This window comes from Mus caroli, unplaced genomic scaffold, assembly GCF_978045245.1.
Source record: "Mus caroli unplaced genomic scaffold, Mus_caroli_1 scaffold_14, whole genome shotgun sequence".
Taxonomy (NCBI): Eukaryota; Metazoa; Chordata; class Mammalia; order Rodentia; family Muridae; genus Mus; species Mus caroli.
In genome coordinates this window covers 80,916,391-80,933,920 of record NW_028227269.1, presented here as the reverse complement: position 1 = coordinate 80,933,920, position 17,530 = coordinate 80,916,391, and the positions used below count along the sequence as shown (strand labels likewise).

The 17,530-nt window shown below is 45.8% G+C and overlaps 1 protein-coding gene across 11 annotated transcripts in view; it reads right to left on the bottom strand.

The window, feature by feature from the left end:
* The window catches only part of Sipa1l1 (signal induced proliferation associated 1 like 1), a 275,601-nt gene that overhangs the window by 20,364 nt on the left and 237,707 nt on the right, over window positions 1–17,530 (bottom strand). For all 11 annotated transcript variants that reach the window (XM_029484700.2, XM_029484698.2, XM_021178588.3 and 8 more), the window contains 4 exons: window positions 13,827–13,973; window positions 10,349–10,473; window positions 8,540–8,658; window positions 5,375–5,817 (listed from right to left, as the gene is read on the bottom strand). In XM_029484700.2, coding sequence (XP_029340560.1) covers window positions 5,375–5,817; window positions 8,540–8,658; window positions 10,349–10,473; window positions 13,827–13,973 — 834 coding nt within the window. The remainder of the gene's footprint in view (window positions 1–5,374; window positions 5,818–8,539; window positions 8,659–10,348; window positions 10,474–13,826; window positions 13,974–17,530) is intronic.

The window sequence follows — 17,530 nt, the reverse complement described above, 5'->3', positions numbered from 1 at the left end:
ACATTCCGTCTAGTTGCTTTTAAAATTAAGAAGGGCTGGAGAGATCCTCAGTAGTTAAGAGCATGAACTGCTCTCTCGGAGGACCAGAGTTTGGTTCCCAGCGGCGTACCTGAACCTGATGCTCCAAGAGAGCCACTGTCCTCTTCCTGCCCTTGAGGGCATCAGGACATGCCCCACCCCTACACATCACATATAATTTTACAAGAAAAAGTATGTCTTAAGGAAAGGGGCATGTAAGACTGTTTCCTAGATATGGCATATCAAATCAGTAAGGACAAAACAACAGCAGATCGTTGTTTTACAAATCATTCCGTCATGTTTAATTTTTATTGTAGGAGGTCATTACATCTATGAATGATGCTTCTGCATCCTTTGTGTACCCTCACCAGGATACCTGATTAATTGATCACTGAATCTAATTATTCATTCTACCTGAATATGGTGGCTACTACTCGGTGTGAAATGCCAGCACACTTATGCTTACTAATGGTTATAATCAGACAGCCACATTAAGAACTGATATCTGGTACCAAACAGAAACAAATGGCCTGTCTTTCCCCTTAGTGTGTATAACCCCTAACAGCAAAAGCCGAGACTTTACCCAGGACACATCCAAAACACGCACTTCAGAAGGGTTCTAATCCCAGAGGTGCTAGGACCAGAGCTGAGTCAGTGTCTACAGATACGGCAGAAATCTCCCCTTCAGGACGCAGCTCATTTGAGAACCACGGCTTGAATCCAGGTGACTTGCTCGCACTGCTCTAACTTGGTCAAATCCCCACTTCCCACCTGCCCAGATCAAGACTTGAAGCCATGGATACCATGTGTCTGAAGCAAAACCGTGGTCCCCGCAGGAGCTGCTATCAGTGACCGTGGTCCCCACAGGAGCTGCTATCAGTGCAGAGCTGAGGGCTCATCTCACATTTTCTTGAGTCAAAGGAAGCTGGGTTTTGAAACATTTTAAAAGGGTTCTCCCATTTCCTAGAACTAAAAACTGCTACCTGAACCTATACACTTTCTAAAATGGCCTGTCTCTTCCTTTCCTATATAATTCCAGCCCAGACTCTGGGGAGCTCCTTGAAGGGGCCTATGACCACCTCAAGGTAGCAGAGTCACATACTTCACCAAGAGACTCTGGGAGTTTTAATTATACTACAGTCAATGACAAGTTGGCAGATCTGTGCTTAAGGGGAGCCAAGACAGCTGGGCTGTTTCCTTATCCTGGAGAACTCTTGTTAATTCATTATGCTGTGATTCTGTCTTACCCACAGTGCCTTGAATCTCTTCCTAAGAATGGTGTAAGGTAATGAGCCAATAATATGAATCAAAAAGGGAAGAGAAGCAGACCCACTGGGGTGACAGGTGCAGGCATCAGTTCCATTTCTACTACATGAAAAGCCAGGTTTAACTGTGAGCACAGCCAAATCAGATCACCGAGAATCCAGCCAGGATGTCCTCAGACTCGGTGACTTCAGTTTTCATCTATACTCTAGGATAATTCCCCTTCCCTGAAAAATAGGACAGCTTTGGAGTCTTTAAGAAGAAAGAGAGGACACACATGTATCACTGCACACAAAAATAAAAGGGTAACATGGTAGCCAGACCTGCGCCAACCTGACCTGACAGACTTCACATCTGGACTCATGGTTTGAGCAGCAGGCTGGCCACTTTACATGTGCCTTTACAGAAGAAACACTGCTAAGGTGGCTGCAGCTTTGCAGGGTGGGAGAGCACAGTTGTCACCAGTCAAGTTTCCAGGTATCGCTCCTGTGCGCTTGCTGCCCTTCTAAATGTGCGTATCACCAGAGACCATTCTTTCCTGTGTAGCAGCAACTGCTGTCTGACCAGAAGGGATGCCTGCAGCCATCACTATTTGGCCTTGGCATGAGAACTTAGGGTTTTGTCTTACCCTGTGAAGGACAGTATTTTCAGAGAGGGAAAAAGCAGCAATCAGTCACCTGTTGAATGGTTGTGACAAAATCTGGGCAAAGGCTGGATGCTGACCTATGAGCAAAGAGGGCAGCTGACAGGGTTTCCTGGGATAGGCTGTGTGAATAACAAGTCTCTGGGTGACAGGTAATGGGGGATAATGATGAAGCACGACTCCTCCCACTGTGTTTTCCACCACCAGTTCCGTGATTCTGGAGGCATCAGGAGACACAAGTGCTAGAACACTGGGGAGATAAGCAATCGAGGGCTCGGGGTTACACTGGCGGGAACAGAGCAAGCGCAGCAAGGGCAGCGGCTCCTTCCCAGGAAGCAAGTTTCTGCTAAGCAGGAAGCATGCACATTCAGCCTGGAGAAGGAGCGGCTAGCTGGGGTGCAGAGCACCGTGGGCACAGGACAAGAACCTGCAACACCTAACTATGTAAATAAGGAGCCGACAAGATGCCGTGAACATGAACATAGTTTTTTGTTTGTTTTGTTTTGTTGTTTTGTTTTTTTGAGACAGGGTTTCTCCGTGTAGCCTTGGCTGTTCTGGAACTCTCCCTGTAGACCAGGCTGGACTCACACACAGAAATCTGTCTGCCTCTCCCTGGGATTAAAGGTGTAAACTATACCATCTGGCAAAGACAGAGAAACCTGTCTCAACACCCCACCCTCCAAAAAAGTATTAATGTTTTTACATGAATATATTAAACTTAATGTTACCTTCACCTCTCCTGCTTGCCATAAATCTTTTCTTTTTTTGTTTTGAGTGAATCATTTTAAGATACAAACAGGAAAGGACAATTATAAAAAGAATAAAAATTAAAGTCTAGGGTGCAAATTCTCTACCCTCCATAGCAAGTTATCTGTAGCAATGACTTCTCTTAATAACATTCAAATATAACATCCCTATGTAATTAGCAACCTGCGTTAATGCAGTTCTCAAGGGATGCCACAAAAAACCTGCACAGTCATCAACAGGGAGACTGGAGGACAGAGGGGAAGGCCCAACCTAGCCAGAAATATGCAGGGTAACTTAATCACTGTAATTTAAGTTTTGTCACCATGTCCCAGGTACAAGTTCTTTTATGCACTGTCAAGAGATCGCCACATTAATTGCTGTTCCTGTCTTCTGAGGACACACACACTCTAATTTGCTGTGGTTTCAGCTTCCCAGGGAATGCACATTTGGTGGCTGAGTCCTCTTCCTCCAGAAAGGGGAGGTTGCTCAGCTCTGATTATCCAGCTCACTCTGCCAAAACCAACAGGCCTAAGTCACAAAGTGTGCCTCTTTACTGGAGTCTAGAAACTAGTGTGACTCAAGCCTCCGGTGGGTGGGGAGTCCTGCCACCCTCCTGAAAGACCACATTCTTCTCTACTAAGCTTGACTTCCAACAGCACAGTATTTCTAAGCAATGACTTCAGTGATTCCACATGGCCTGTCTGAAGCAGAAAATGCAGATAATCCTTTTGGAGGCCCTGGCAGCTGTGGTCAGCACATCTGGACAATGAAAACCCAGATGCCTGATTCCAGGAGGGGTTGGGGAGAGGCTGGGGTGGGTGCAGACCCTTGGATCTGTCAGCAGCACAGCCTTAGTATCTTATGTGTTAGCGTTAGGGTCCAGCTCTTTCTGATCTTGCTCTGTGGTTACACCATTCTAGACAATCCCTCCTAACTCCCTGCTGCTGCCTCAGGTTAGACCCAGGATCTCTCTCAGGTGGACTACTGTCATTAGGAAAAGGGCCCCTTCTAAAATGAGCAACTACAACCAAAGAAATGGGAATCTAGGTTTGTAGAAACTGGTCCGTTCTGAATCACATGCTGAGGGAGGGTGTGGTCTACTGAATGTGATGGAGGGTCACAACAGAAGCAGCCAGGAGGTTGGGAATGTTATCCAGTCTATACTGATAACAGCATTTGGGGCCCACCTTTCTGTCCTACTTTTCTAAGCACACCCCTTACCCCAAATGAACCAGACACTCTGGCTTCTAAACTGTTAAGACAACAGGATTCTGGGTATTCACGATTCTGAGACCACTTTCTCAAGGTCATTGCTGCTTGAGGGCCATGGCGTTTCCAGACTATGGTCATTTTAAGATCTCCTAGCAACATCCGAAGCCACACCCACAAAGTCTCACCAACATGACCACGTTTAGGATGACACCAACACACATGCCATCTGCACGGGGAAACGCCCATGAGGCCTCAGTCCTACACAAGGCACTGCAGGCAAGCAAAGCAGGGAGCAGCAAAGGTGGCTCTCCAGGAAGAGCACAGCAGCTGGCTGTCCCATGACAATGGTCAGTCCTGAAAACATAAATGCGAGGAACACTATGTGGAATGCATACGTATATACACATATGCACGGAATAACAACTAATGAAAAAGGAGTTCATGGGTTTGGAGGAGAGGGGAGGGATCCGAGAGGGCTTGGAGGCAGGACAGAGAAGGGAGAAGGGTATCTAAAAACAATCTTAAGACAACAATAGGCTGTGCAGTGGAGGTAACAGATTAAGTACAGCCTATGAAGTACATCCAATACACACAGCGCTGACCACGGAAAGAAGAGACACTTAAAACCTACTCTGCACGACCAGAGACATGACAGAAAACTGAGCGCCACACTGACTGGCTAGGGACAATGAAGGTCAATGTCTTCCCAGCAGGGTGATCTGTGGTTTACTAGCAGATTCTATACATGACTTCTCGTTCGCAAAACATCAAAACTGCACTGCTCTTCTCTGCCATTTTTCTGTAAGGCAGCCAGTTTAGACAGTCACATCCTAACCAGCAACTCAGAACGGTGAGTGAAAGGCAAAAGGGAGGTGAGCTGAGATGCAGAAGGTTAGAGCAGAAATGAACCGTTTCCTCGCCAAGTCAGGGAGGCCTAGCGCACTTTGGATTTAGGGGAATGAAAAGCAGGGTTTATCTTGCTAGTGGTGTGTGCCCACGGATGCTGGAGAAGGTGTGTTTCCTCATGTGGAAGGGGCAAGTTGAATTTCAGCTATGCCTTTTGATGGGCATCTCTACCATCAGCATGTCACTGTCCAGAGCCAGGAATGGAAACAGGGGTACGTGGTGAGCTGGGCACCAAGGAAAAGCTGGGGAAAGACTACATTGTTTAAAATACAGTCAAGAATTTCAAGTGTCTTCTAAAGACTGTAGCACTCTATATTCATTATATATCAGTGCTGAAAATCAGAATTAGAAAACGAATTCTAGAATTCAATTAGGAAAATAATAAAAAAAACTTTACAATGAATATATTTGCAAAAGTTTCTCCCAATGTGAAATAATGCATTAAGATTACTGAAGTATTTTGCTTAGAAATAAATGACATAAAAACACACACACACACACACACACACAAAATCAACGCCCCAAGAAGGTCAGTGCACACTGCAGTGGGTTGGTGGGGAACCCTGAGAGCGGGCAGAGGCTTACCTAGTGTGAGACGCAGCATCGTTTATGCTGAAGGTGCTGTTCTCCCTGCTCAGCGGGCTTGACCCGCCCTGGCTCTTGCTGTGGATGTCCAGGCTCAGGGAGGACTCTGCTTTCCTGTCCATGCCGTGGCCCTCAGTCTCTAAGGTCCGATCTGCCAAGGAAAGCACTTCACTGGAGCTGTGCCACAGGGGAGCCACTTTTTCTTTGCCTGGCCCTGAACGAGGTGAGGACGTGGAGGCCCCCAGGGAGGCTGTGCTGCCATGGCTGGGGCCGTAGGAGGCGGTGTCAATCCCGCTGTCGGCAGACGTGCCCTGTAGGTAGTTGTAGCTGTTGAGGTCGGACTCCGTGCGGTCCCCGTCATACCACTTCTCGTCACTGTGTGCACTCGAGGCGTTGCTGGAGAGCGTGTTGCTGCTGGAGTGGCTGGAGTAGTGGCTGTCAGACTGCAACAAAAGCAAGGGTTACCCATGTGCAGGGGTCACACCTTCAACACCAACAAAGAATCACAGCGGTGGCACTCTGGCATGGCAGAGCTCTCCTAACAAGTTAAAGTAACATAAGAGCTCTTGGTATAGCACCAGGACTGGCAGGCAGCAATGGCATCCATAGCAGAGACGATGCATGTCCGCCAAGAAAACATTTTCTATTACTTCACTTAGGCCAATGTAACAACACAATGACATGGAGATTAGATTACTTCAGCCAGGAAAAATATAAGTGGTCATTGATATCGTCCAAAAGATACTACTACTAAAGAGAAAGCGTGCTAGAGTCTAAAAGGCAGAATCCATGGTTAACTAAGTCTGAACTCTTGTGATCCCTGATCAGCACCTGCTTAGAAACAGCTTTTCATCTACTGCTGAGAGTATCTACACAGAGATGCCGAGATAACTCCACTGGCAGCTGGGGTTGGCGCAGGCCTCATCCATAAATGGTGCTGAGACAACTGGATATTCACATGGACAAAAGAAGAAAAGGGAGGGGGAGTGGAATCCTTACTGTAGGGGAAGACTCTGAAGACCTAAATGTACAAGTCAAACTTTTAAAACATGAGACAAACAAAAGGCACAAGTCTCTGTGACCATGGATTACAGCATGGTTTCCTAGGTGGGACACCACAGGGCAAGAAACGGAAGGAAAAGCAAAACAAACAAACATATGTAAACTTAGTTTTATCAAAAACTACAGGCTTCTGTGTTTCAAGAAGTGCAATTAAAAATGGAATGATCGGGGGCTGGTGAGATGGCTCAGTGGGTAAGAGCACCCGACTGCTCTTCCGAAGGTCCAGAGTTCAAATCCCAGCAACCACATGGTGGCTCACAACCATCCGTAACGAGATCTGGCGCCCTCTTCTGGAGTGTCTGAAGACAGCTACAGTGTACTTACATATAATAAATAAATAAATCTTTAAAAAAAAAAAAAAAAAATGGAATGATCTGTGAGCAGGGATCCTGCCCAAGAAGACAGTCAAGGATCACATGGAAGGTGCCCAGTGTCACTGGCTACAGGGGAACAGAGATCAAAGCATGGTGAAGGCTTTACACAGAATACCTCCACACAAACTGCAGGCAGACGAAAGAGGGGCACATTATTCTGTGTGAAAACGGGCGGAGCTACGGGAAACAGCTGCAATTCCATTCTTGGTACAGACTCAAGAAAGATAAAAATGTATATTCATAAAAAAGATGCATGAGTGTTTATAACAGTGTCAATCATAACAGACAAAGGTAGACACAAGCCCAGTGGCTACTAACTCATGAATAGACTAGAAACAGGAGCTACATTTTCCCATCCATCAATGGAATACTATTCAGTCACGAAAAGGAACGGACTGCAGGTGCAGCACCAACTTGGATAAGAATGTTAAATCTGTGTTTAATAAAAGAAGTTAGACACAGAAGGCTGGGCTTCACGATTCTCATTCACGTGCAATGGCAATGCTCACAGGCAGAGTAGAGTAGTGGTTCCCTGGGTCTTGGAAGGGACAGAAAACTGGAGGTGATGACTAAAGGACACTGGCTTTCAGGATAATGAAATGTTGAGATTGATCATGGTGTGGACTGTATAACTCGTTGGGTATGTGTATATGACTATGAATCACATTTATTTATTTATTTATTCATTCTGTGAGCATCATACACCTCAGTGGTATATGTGTGGAGGTGAGAAGACAAATTGCTGGTGTGGCCTCTCTCCTTCCGTTATGTAGGTTCCTGGGTTGCCAGGTCATCAGGCTTGGTGGCAAGTACCTGTACCTGCTGAGTCATCCTGAGCCTCTTTGAATATATTAAAGACCACCGGGTCACACAAGAAATGGGTAAGTTTTATGGTATGTGAGAGATAACTCCATAGAGATGTGTGTTTGATTTTATAGAATTCGTTAAAGAAACAGCTTTTAAAAAAGGAATCTGCACAGAATTCTGGGGCACAGATGGTTTGAAAGCTGAACTCAGAGCCTTACACATACTGAACAAATGCTCTGCAAGGAGATACAGCCTTAGTCTGTGAGGTGATACTTAAATTAAGAAGACAGGAAGCCTAGCTATTTACTAGAGACAAGCAATGAGGAGAAAGCTCTGTGTGCATCTGCTGGTAGAGGAAGGAGAGGAGCCCTTTACTGGCCAAGACCAGGGAGGGAAGACAGCTGTTTTCCTCCAAGTGAAACTCACACTTTAAATAGGCACCAACTCCATCACTTCATTAATGGAACTCTAACTTTTCTTGGTAACAAGTACTGTTTTATTTAACTATTTTTTTAGACACTGTCTCAGTGTGCTGCCCAGGTTGCACACTCCTCCCGCTGCCTGCTGAGTGCTGGAGTAACAGGTGTTCACCATGTTACCCCTGGGCAGGTGGCAGAGCTCATCCAGCTCTGTGCCTGAGCTGCCATCTTGGGGCTGCGGCCACAGGCAGTCTCTGAGTCCTAAATGTGCCTCTTCTGCGTTAGAGAGAATAAGTAGAAATATAATTGAAATTTTCCAGTAGCTGGAAGGTAAGAAGAGATAGTCAGAATTATGTAAGTAACATACTTGATCTGACCAAAGCATAGGGTAGCATATCTGCTGCCACAGAGTGGGGATGGAGGGTGGGCCCCATTTCCACACTACAGGGATTACAGGACATTGCTGGAGATCATTGATTTTGTTAGGCTTATGATGAACTTACATGGCCTTGTTTGTTTGGAGACAGGTGAACCACTGGATCCTGCCGCATCAATCTCCCACTGGGGCTCTCTCGGAAAGCAGGCAGTACCTTAGATACTGCTGGGAGATGGCACGTCGGCTCTGGAACACAGCACAGGATGTTACAGTGCAGGCACTAAACAGGTACACATATCTCTAAGAGCTTACTGCGCATCAGCAGCAAACTTGTTAGGAGTCTACACAAAAGACAGCATGTCAGAAACTAGGAAGCTGATGGATAAAGCTTGTGGCTAGTGACATGTCACACATTAGCATAGCCAAGTGCCACCAAACCAAAGGCCACAAACAATGCAGCAAAAGTTTGAAACTCAGGAATCATTCACTGCAGTGAGGGTAATCTACCTCCGTGTCCACTCCCTACACAGGCAGGTATAAAATCACACAGTACTTACCGTGACACCGGGGGAACATTTTACCTGTGAATTCATGGTGCTTGAGGACAAAAGAATTGCATGCCTGAGGTACTCTCTAACTGTAAGCTGAGCACGACAGAACAGACACACAGTCGCTGGTCTATTTCCAATGATTGCTTCCATTATTCGGGCACCATGCTGGCATTCAAGATGAGGTCCCCCCAACAAGAGGTAGTGTGTTCCCCTGACTAGCCTAGAGCTAACAGCAGGATTTATGGACTTCTTCACCACCCTTCCTGACCTGCCGAGGACCAGGCAGCCTGCTTCTGGCGTGTGACTTGCCACCACTGTGGCAGTAAGGTAGAAACACAAGGATCCATGGCTGCTAGGGTAATGCTGAGGAAGAGTCTGCTTAGATGTGATGCTAACAGTACCAACACATGGGATAAAGACATCCATCCTGCCAGAGCAGGGAGGCAGACAGAATATGCCCAGGTTTTCTGAGTAGGGGGTAAGTGGGAGAAGACTGGGGTGAGAGATGGCTTCAAGAACAAGGCATGCGGGATGCAGTGACTGTATCAAAGCATGTCTTCAGGATCTAGGAATCACTATTCTCTTCCTCAACTTCAGACATTTACCTGGGACAGTCACTCACACAGAACAAAAGCATCAACCTACAGGCATAAAATGTGCAGCCCTGTATCCTACATTGATGATAATACTTCCAGGGGAAAGAGAAAAGGATTATGGGATGGAGGTACAGGATGAGAGGATAAAAAACCCAACCTGACAGTTCATAATCAAGTCTTTGATGTACGAATTGTGCTGACATCAAATCTCTGATGTGCCTGTTCAAGTGTAATTTCTGCATGGCAAAATTCCCTTGTGGCGAGCAATGTTTATGGCCACTGGAGGTGGATGGGTTTCTCCTCACATCCTCAGAGGGCAATGCACCAAGAACGTGACTGAGGGCCCACTGAGGGCCTGCTGTTGTAAAGTATTCATCGGGCAGGACAGAGTGTCTAACCAAGCTACAAATGTGACCAAACAAAAATTCATTTTCTTCCCACCTTGTGCAGTGATTTATTTTCCCTTAAAATTCAATATTAAGACTACTAAACCTCCCAGGCACAAGGTAAAACTAACCAACCAACCAACCAACCAACCAACCAACCAACCCACCCACCCCAGCAAGCAGGGACCTCAGACTGGTCTTCAAACATAATCCCTGGGTCATTCTGACTGAAGTTTGGAGTCACTGAGAACCCTGGCCTTATCTGTTGCTTTCATATGCACACAGTCTAGCAAAGATGAATTCCCACGCACCTGCTAACTGGGGCTGTCCTTCTAACACTGTGCTCTGATGCTATCAAGGTCACCTTGTTCTGACAGCACCCTCATACAAATCCCTCACTCACCCATCTGGTCGGCAAGGCTGTCCTCACTTCTCTGCCAGCTGGGAGTGGATTTTCCACTGCCACCAATATCTGACTGGGTGTTCTGCCTGTCGATGGACGCTGGGGATCTTCGGCTCACCCCAAACCTGTGGTAGTTCCCCCAAACAAAAGCAAGACACATCAGAATCTTCACCCACAAGGTGAAGAGTCTCCTGATTCTGATGACAGGTATTACCAGTTTCTGCTTGCACGTCTGTGCACGCAGATACATATCTCTACTCAGGCAGGCACGCTTATTATTAAAATCAAGTGTTAACTAGGGCACAGAGCTTGCCAGCAGAAGGCCCAGAAAGTAAGAAACCCAAGTTAACTGGCTCACATAGTCGAATTCAGACTGTCATTTACTATCAACCCACTTTAAGTCACTTGCACATTTTCTAACAGTACATCTCGGGAGTGGGGGCTGCTCCCCTTAATTCAATGATGTACTAAATCATTAAGTTACTCTGGGATCAATCACTTTCTGAGCACTGTACTCTGTGGTCTGGAAAACGACAAGTACTGCTTATATTATGTGCAAGCCACTTTCTAACTGTATGAATTTTAAATTGATGTTGGGAAGGGAAAGTCAGAAGAAGGTAAGCTGGCAAGTAAAATAGTGTCCACTGAGCCAGCTTGATTTTCCCCTTGAAAAAACAGTTAACACTTGTTTAACTAAATCATACGAAATCTATGTCTATATGAACATCAGCAATATGACCTCTGAGACCAGAAAGGGCCGGAGGGCAGAATTCAAGTATTTACTTGGAAATGTACCACATTTCTCATGGTTACTAGCTAATGAACTTCTAAAGAACTTATGAAACACAGGCCTCTATTGATTCTCTATCAACTTGTGTCTGTGCCTTACCTGTGATGACTGACACATGGCCAGGACCTGTAAGAGCTCTCCTGGGAAGGGTAGGACCCCTGGGAGTGGGGAAACATGAAGCTCAATTGGAACTGGTAACCTAGCAGCAGAACTAAACATAGATTCCAAGCGCTGTCTCAGTTTTACCCTCCAGCTAATTAAGTTAGCTTCAATGTTTTAGGACCATGAAATGAACAAGCTCATGCCACACAGGTACGGACATAAGGCCCACAGAGGGTGAGGAAGGGTACCAACATGGCACGCTGTCCACAGAACCGTATGCTGGTTATCGCTATGATGTCGAGCGTGCCTAACACTAACAGGTGCCCAGCACAGCACAGACACTTCAGCATCGACTTGAACTCTGCTGCTCTTACTGGTAAGGGAAACTTCAGGGTCAACCGTCATTGATGGGCAACAGTGAGACACACTGGAGCGTGAGCCAAATCACCTCTTGCCTCACGGATGTTTATAAACACAGCTTTGGCAGGCCAAGGTTAGTGGCACCTGCACTTAATCCTTGCCCTTGAAAGGCAGAGACAGGAAGACCCCTGAGTTTGAAGCCAACCAGGGCTACACAGAAACTGTGTCTTGAAAAACCAAACAACAATAACAACACAAAACAATGCAAGCTAACACCACTGAAGTGGCTTTGGCGTACAGAAGATGGCACTGCATCAGCAACTTCATTTTTTTAAAGACCATTTCCAGGTACAAAAAGCATTGTGTGGTGTCGTATGCAATCGAAGATGAGCTCACTAGAGATCACAGGCCCCCCTAATACCACCTAGGGTACAAGGACTTGCTACTACATGCCCACAGGAATAATCACTGTCTTGTTAACAAAAAAGGAGCACTCAGGCATGGGCCTCATAGTTTTTATCATCAATCACACTAATGTCTCCATTCAATTTGTTAATAGACATTTAGAGCTTATCACAGACAGGAAAACTTTTTCCTTTTGGTTCACTCCTTTACATTTTAGGGCCATACTAATGATGGACAGATGTTGACTACTTCATTTCTAAGGCAAATCATACAATAAAAAAATCTAATTAAAGTAAGACATAATTAGTTGGGTTTGTGGCATGATAAAATAAGTGACTCAAAAAAAAAACCTCTGCAGGGACTGATGAAGAAAAGCTAAAATTATTTTCGAGTCATCACTGATGCAGTTACGTAAGATGTGTTGCCCTTCAGACAGGCTATTGACAGAGACAACAGCATGGAGGAGGAGTATCCTGGAGTGGTTTTATCACCTACCTTCTGTTAACATAAACATGTAGCACCCCCCCCCCCACACACACACGTATACACACAACAAAAGCATATTCAATAGTTAGTGAGTTTGAGTTCTGGGACTCATATATAGTAGCTCATATCCATCCATAACTGTAGTTCCAGGGATCTAATACCCTCTTCATCCCTAAGGGTAACACAAACACATACACACACACACACACACACACACACGGTGCATATACATATATGTGAGCAGAATACTCATGTACATACAAATAAACAAACCTTTTTAAAAAGATCCAACAGAAATCCTGGTCGTCGTAAATAAATATCCACTATGAGGACATTAAGCTTGCTAATGAATTGCTTGCATGGTGAATTCTCAGAAAAGTAACCAAATCCCATGCCTATATGTTAAACATAGTCCTTAGAAAAATGTGGAATAAAACCATTTGGTTTTTGAATGGTTCAAGTTCTTTCTCAGGGCAAGCAGCACTCATAGTTTGGTTTTCTTATTCTGAGCAAAGGCAGTTTATGTGTGGCATGCTGGGCTTCCAAGCCTCAGACACTCCAGTACCCTCAGCCTTCAGTGGCCTTTAAACTTTGTGCATTTCCCTTCCTTTGAACTTTGAAAGTTTTGTTCTGTTTTCTAGTGGTGCTACAGACAAAACCTAGGGCCTTGTGCAAACTAGGCAAGAACCACAGCCAGCCTGTTCTATAAGCTTTGTCAGAAACAAACAGTTCCTTCTGGGAATTTAGTGTCAAGGAGGATTGAAATAAAACAAAACAAAACAAAACAAAACAAAACAAAACAAAACAAAACAAACTGCTGGGTAATGGTAGCCCAAGCCTTTAATCCCAGACCTCGGGAGGCAGAGGCAGGAGGATCCCTATAAGTTCAAGGCCAGCCTCATCTACCGAAAGAGTTCCAGGACAGCTACACAGAGAAACTCTGTCTGGAAAAACCCAACAACAGAAAACAAATCAACAAAACACAGGCCTCTTACAAGACAACGTTAAGCTCTGGGCGTGGTTATCATTTTCTCTGTATCAGCAGCAACCCGAACTCCACTGCAAGGAGTATTCTGCTGCGTTTACTTTGGAGGAAATACATGACAAAATTCTTCTGGTGGCACTGACTGGTCCGTGTGATGGAGGAACTGATGCTATCTGACTTTGCTGCCACACAGGTCTGAGACTGATCATGTTCTTCAGTGGTCTGACCTAGACGCTGGGACAGTCTTCTATCTGGAGGGCTGGCCACCTCTTCTCTGCTGGTTTCATGCAGTTCTGTGCGGCCTGTCTGAACACAGAGGATACTGAAGATGGACTCCTTGCCATACCTACCCTTCGGGCATGGACTTTTGTCTGTAGGTGCCACCCCCAGAGCCAGTGTCACTGGACGAAGACAAGTTGCTGGGAGAGTTACGGCACTGAGATCTCGCCAAAGCCATGGATGAGACTGTCACATAGATGTCCGAACCAGGAGACAGCCTGCAAGTATATGAAGTGAAGATAGGAAGTCAATAACTCAGGGAGAAAAACCCCAAGGCACAGCAGAAGATATCATGTAAACACCACAAAAGCAGAGGCCCCATAGAGAGTGGAAGTGAAGTCAGCTGGAAGCCCACAAGAGAAACCTCCTCCAACATTGCCCCTATAGGAAAAGCTGGAAAACTGCCTCCAAGAGTGAGAACCCCTCAAAAATTACAGGGGGAAAAGACCTGGAAAATATATAGATGATTCAAAAAAAAAAAGCTGCCAGGATTCAATCAGTGAAATACTGTGCAGTCGCCAGGCTGGGGGTGGGGGGTGGGGGAGGGTAAGTGGATGCCAGTGACAACTGGATAACCAGTTGATTCCAGGTTCTCACTGTGAGAGCACAGTCCCCATGTGCTTCTTTGTTTTCTATCTCATTACTCAGTTTGCAATAGTCAGGCTCTGACAATTAGTTTTTATAATTTTGGTTGATAGCAGCATCACACTAAAAACACATTTAAAAAATTTCTGTAATTGCACATGTTGGATTTGATTAAAATGATACATTTAGATAACTTCTCAGTAGAGATGTGTTGTGTCTGGGCCTCAGCATATTGCTCAGCTGACTCTCAAGGCCGAGGCTGGAGTTCTGTGGGCAGGACAGACACATTCTTCCCCGACCCTATTTATTCTAGTCGGCAGTGGGGCAGGCAGCCACAGGGATATCTGTAAGTGTTGACAACTTGAGCAGACTTAATAACAAAGCAACTTTATTTCAAATGCTGCCTGCAGATGCCTGGCCTCCCACTAGGGCAGGCTGCTTCCACGTGATAGCAGAAGAACTGGGGTCTAAGTCATTCACCCTAAGCCACAATAGGCCAGATTGCTTGGCCCAGTCTACTGCATTTTCTATGAGCTGCTGTCCACAGAGAAGGCAAGGAGCCCTTCCACTGACTGACAGTCTGTATGGGTTTGGCATGGTCTACAGACTTCTAATGTGAAGTCATCTTTGGTTCCAAGCAGAGTGGAAACCCTGGGCCAGAGCCTGGCTGGCTGGACGGAAGCCATTCCTCCAGTGAGTGTACAGATGGGAGGTGTTTGGCTCAGCAGGTGGCAGTAAGGCTCAGAGACCCAGTCCAGGAAGCTTTCCTAGGGAGAGAAGGAGGTAAGGAGAGCTGCTCAGAGTCTAGCTCTGCATTGACCTATGAGGCAGATGAGAGTTCTCTCTGGCTGTCTCCTAGATACTGTTCCTTAATCGGTGAGGAGACTTGAGAAGACTCAGCAATTCAAATCAAGCCTCTTGAAATCTAACAGCTTTCCTCCGTGTGCTGTGAATGGAACGGGTCCCTCCTCTGTTTGTTCTAACAGGTCAAGCACGGAAGCCATGCTTCCTTTGCCTCCTAACTGTCAGAGTTAATTGTCCTGATGTGCATGTGCACATTTGTGGACTACACACAAAATGTGTCCTGGCACCGTAGGTAGTGGTTTTGAAAGTATGGCTTGACGTCATGGGCTCCACCATGACTGCCCTCTGATCTCTTCCACCCAACGGTCTCCTGACTTCCAGGCTCTCTCCAGCCCACCCCTCCAATAGCTCCTACCGATGTTCTTCCACAATGCCAACCAGTGCTAGAGGCTTCTCTAAAGTCTGCCTTTGTCCATACGACATCACCAAACCCTGTTGTTGTGGACAGCCCTGGGTTTGCTTGTATTTTGATGCCAATTCCGCTCTGCTGGGAGGGGTTGTGAGGAATGAGTCACCTACTCAGGTGACTTCTTGTGAACCACCCCCTAATGAATAAAGGAGCCAATCACTGGGGGAGTAGGCGGGACTTCCAGGTTGTATGGAGGAAGAGCGGAAGCAGGAGAGAGTTAGAGCTTTTTGGAGAGGGATTGAGTGAGAACAAGATGTACCCACTAGAGTCTCCCGGTTTCAATGGTGGATCTGTCAGGATTTGCCACCGTTGGATTTAGATTTAATAAGGCTTACAAGATTAGGATTTTAGCTGTTGTTCCCAGCAAGACTGAGTTACCGTCGTTTCTGAAATAAATTTGTGTGGTGTTTTCATTCTTGCAGCGGCTTGACTGGGTTCAAGAGAGAAAGGTATGACAGCAGAGCGTGGGTTTGCCAGATGTGCACCACAAAGGCTGTGGGAGGTTTGAAGCACTGAGCTGGCATGGTAGTGACCCACCAGTAAGAACCTTGCAAGCTAGGTGGAAACGTTTTTGGGAGCTCCGGGCCAGAGAGACTTCACAAGATAAGAACAGGCCGCTAGCCCACCGAGGCCAAGAGCTGCTGGCAGTAGTGTGGGAACTTGACATTCTTTTTTATATTTCCTGAAACACCCTGTCACCTTCTTCAAGGCGTTGCATCATCCAACCTGATTCCATTCTCACACCCATGCTCCCTTAATTGCTCCCCATATCTTATATTCTGGATAGGCTGACTAAGATTCAGAGTACCACTGTATCCATACTTTCCATTCATCCACAGCCTACCTAGAATGCCTTCCTTTCTTCCTATTAATCCCCAATTCTCCAATACTGTATCTGAATGCACAGAGCAGAACCTCTTCAAATCCTATAGCAGTCTATTCCATGTAATATCACACCACATCACAAAGAATAGACTATCTCACTTGTACCTATTTCTCCACGAGACTCTGTCTCAACAGCACAGGACTGATCCTATTTATCTTCATGTTACATGTATGAATGCTTTGGCTGTATATACATGAATATCACTCTTATGCCTGGCACCTGTAGAGGCCAAAAAAAGGTGTTGGACAGCAACCGAGATTGTGAGCTGCCCAATATGGTTGCTGAGAACTGAACCTAGGTCTTCTGTAAGAGAAGCTAATACTACTAACTGGTAAACTACTTCCCATCCCTAACACCTACCTTAGCCAGGGTTCCTTCCTGTGGAAGATCTAGAAGAGCTGAAAAGTCTTGGTTTTTAGAATTTATAATTTGCTAAAAGCAAATATAACCAAATCAGTGTGCTTTGTTAACTGTTGAAACAGGAATGGTGTTACAGGGGCTAAGATATAACACAAAACATTATGGCCACACATGGCAAGAGAATTATCAAGGCTACTCTGGAGACTGTGATGGGAAGCCACAGCAGGCCACCTCTAAGAATCTTCCACCACCATTGTAAGCCATGCTTTTGCTAGTTAATGTCTAGTCACCACAGGGTTTTCCATATACATGCAGGGTGAGAGCACCACCCTCACCAGTGTCCCTCAGACACTTGCTCTGTGTTCTCCACTTGCTAGTAAGACTTGCTCCCAGCCACTCAGACTTCAATGATCATGGCAGGGCCCAGGGTGTGTCTGGGGGCAGCTGTAGTGTTGACTGATTAGAGGAACCTAGTTCAACTATATCTGGGGCACATTTTATATTAAGATGCACTTTTATTTTATTTTGTGAGTATGGGTGCTTCACCTGTGTATATATCCATGAACCCTGTGCATGTGGTGGCCATAGAAAGCTGAAGAGGGTGTCAGATCCCCTGGAACTAGAGTTACAGACCATTGTGAGATGCCATGTGGGTGCTGGGAACCAAACCA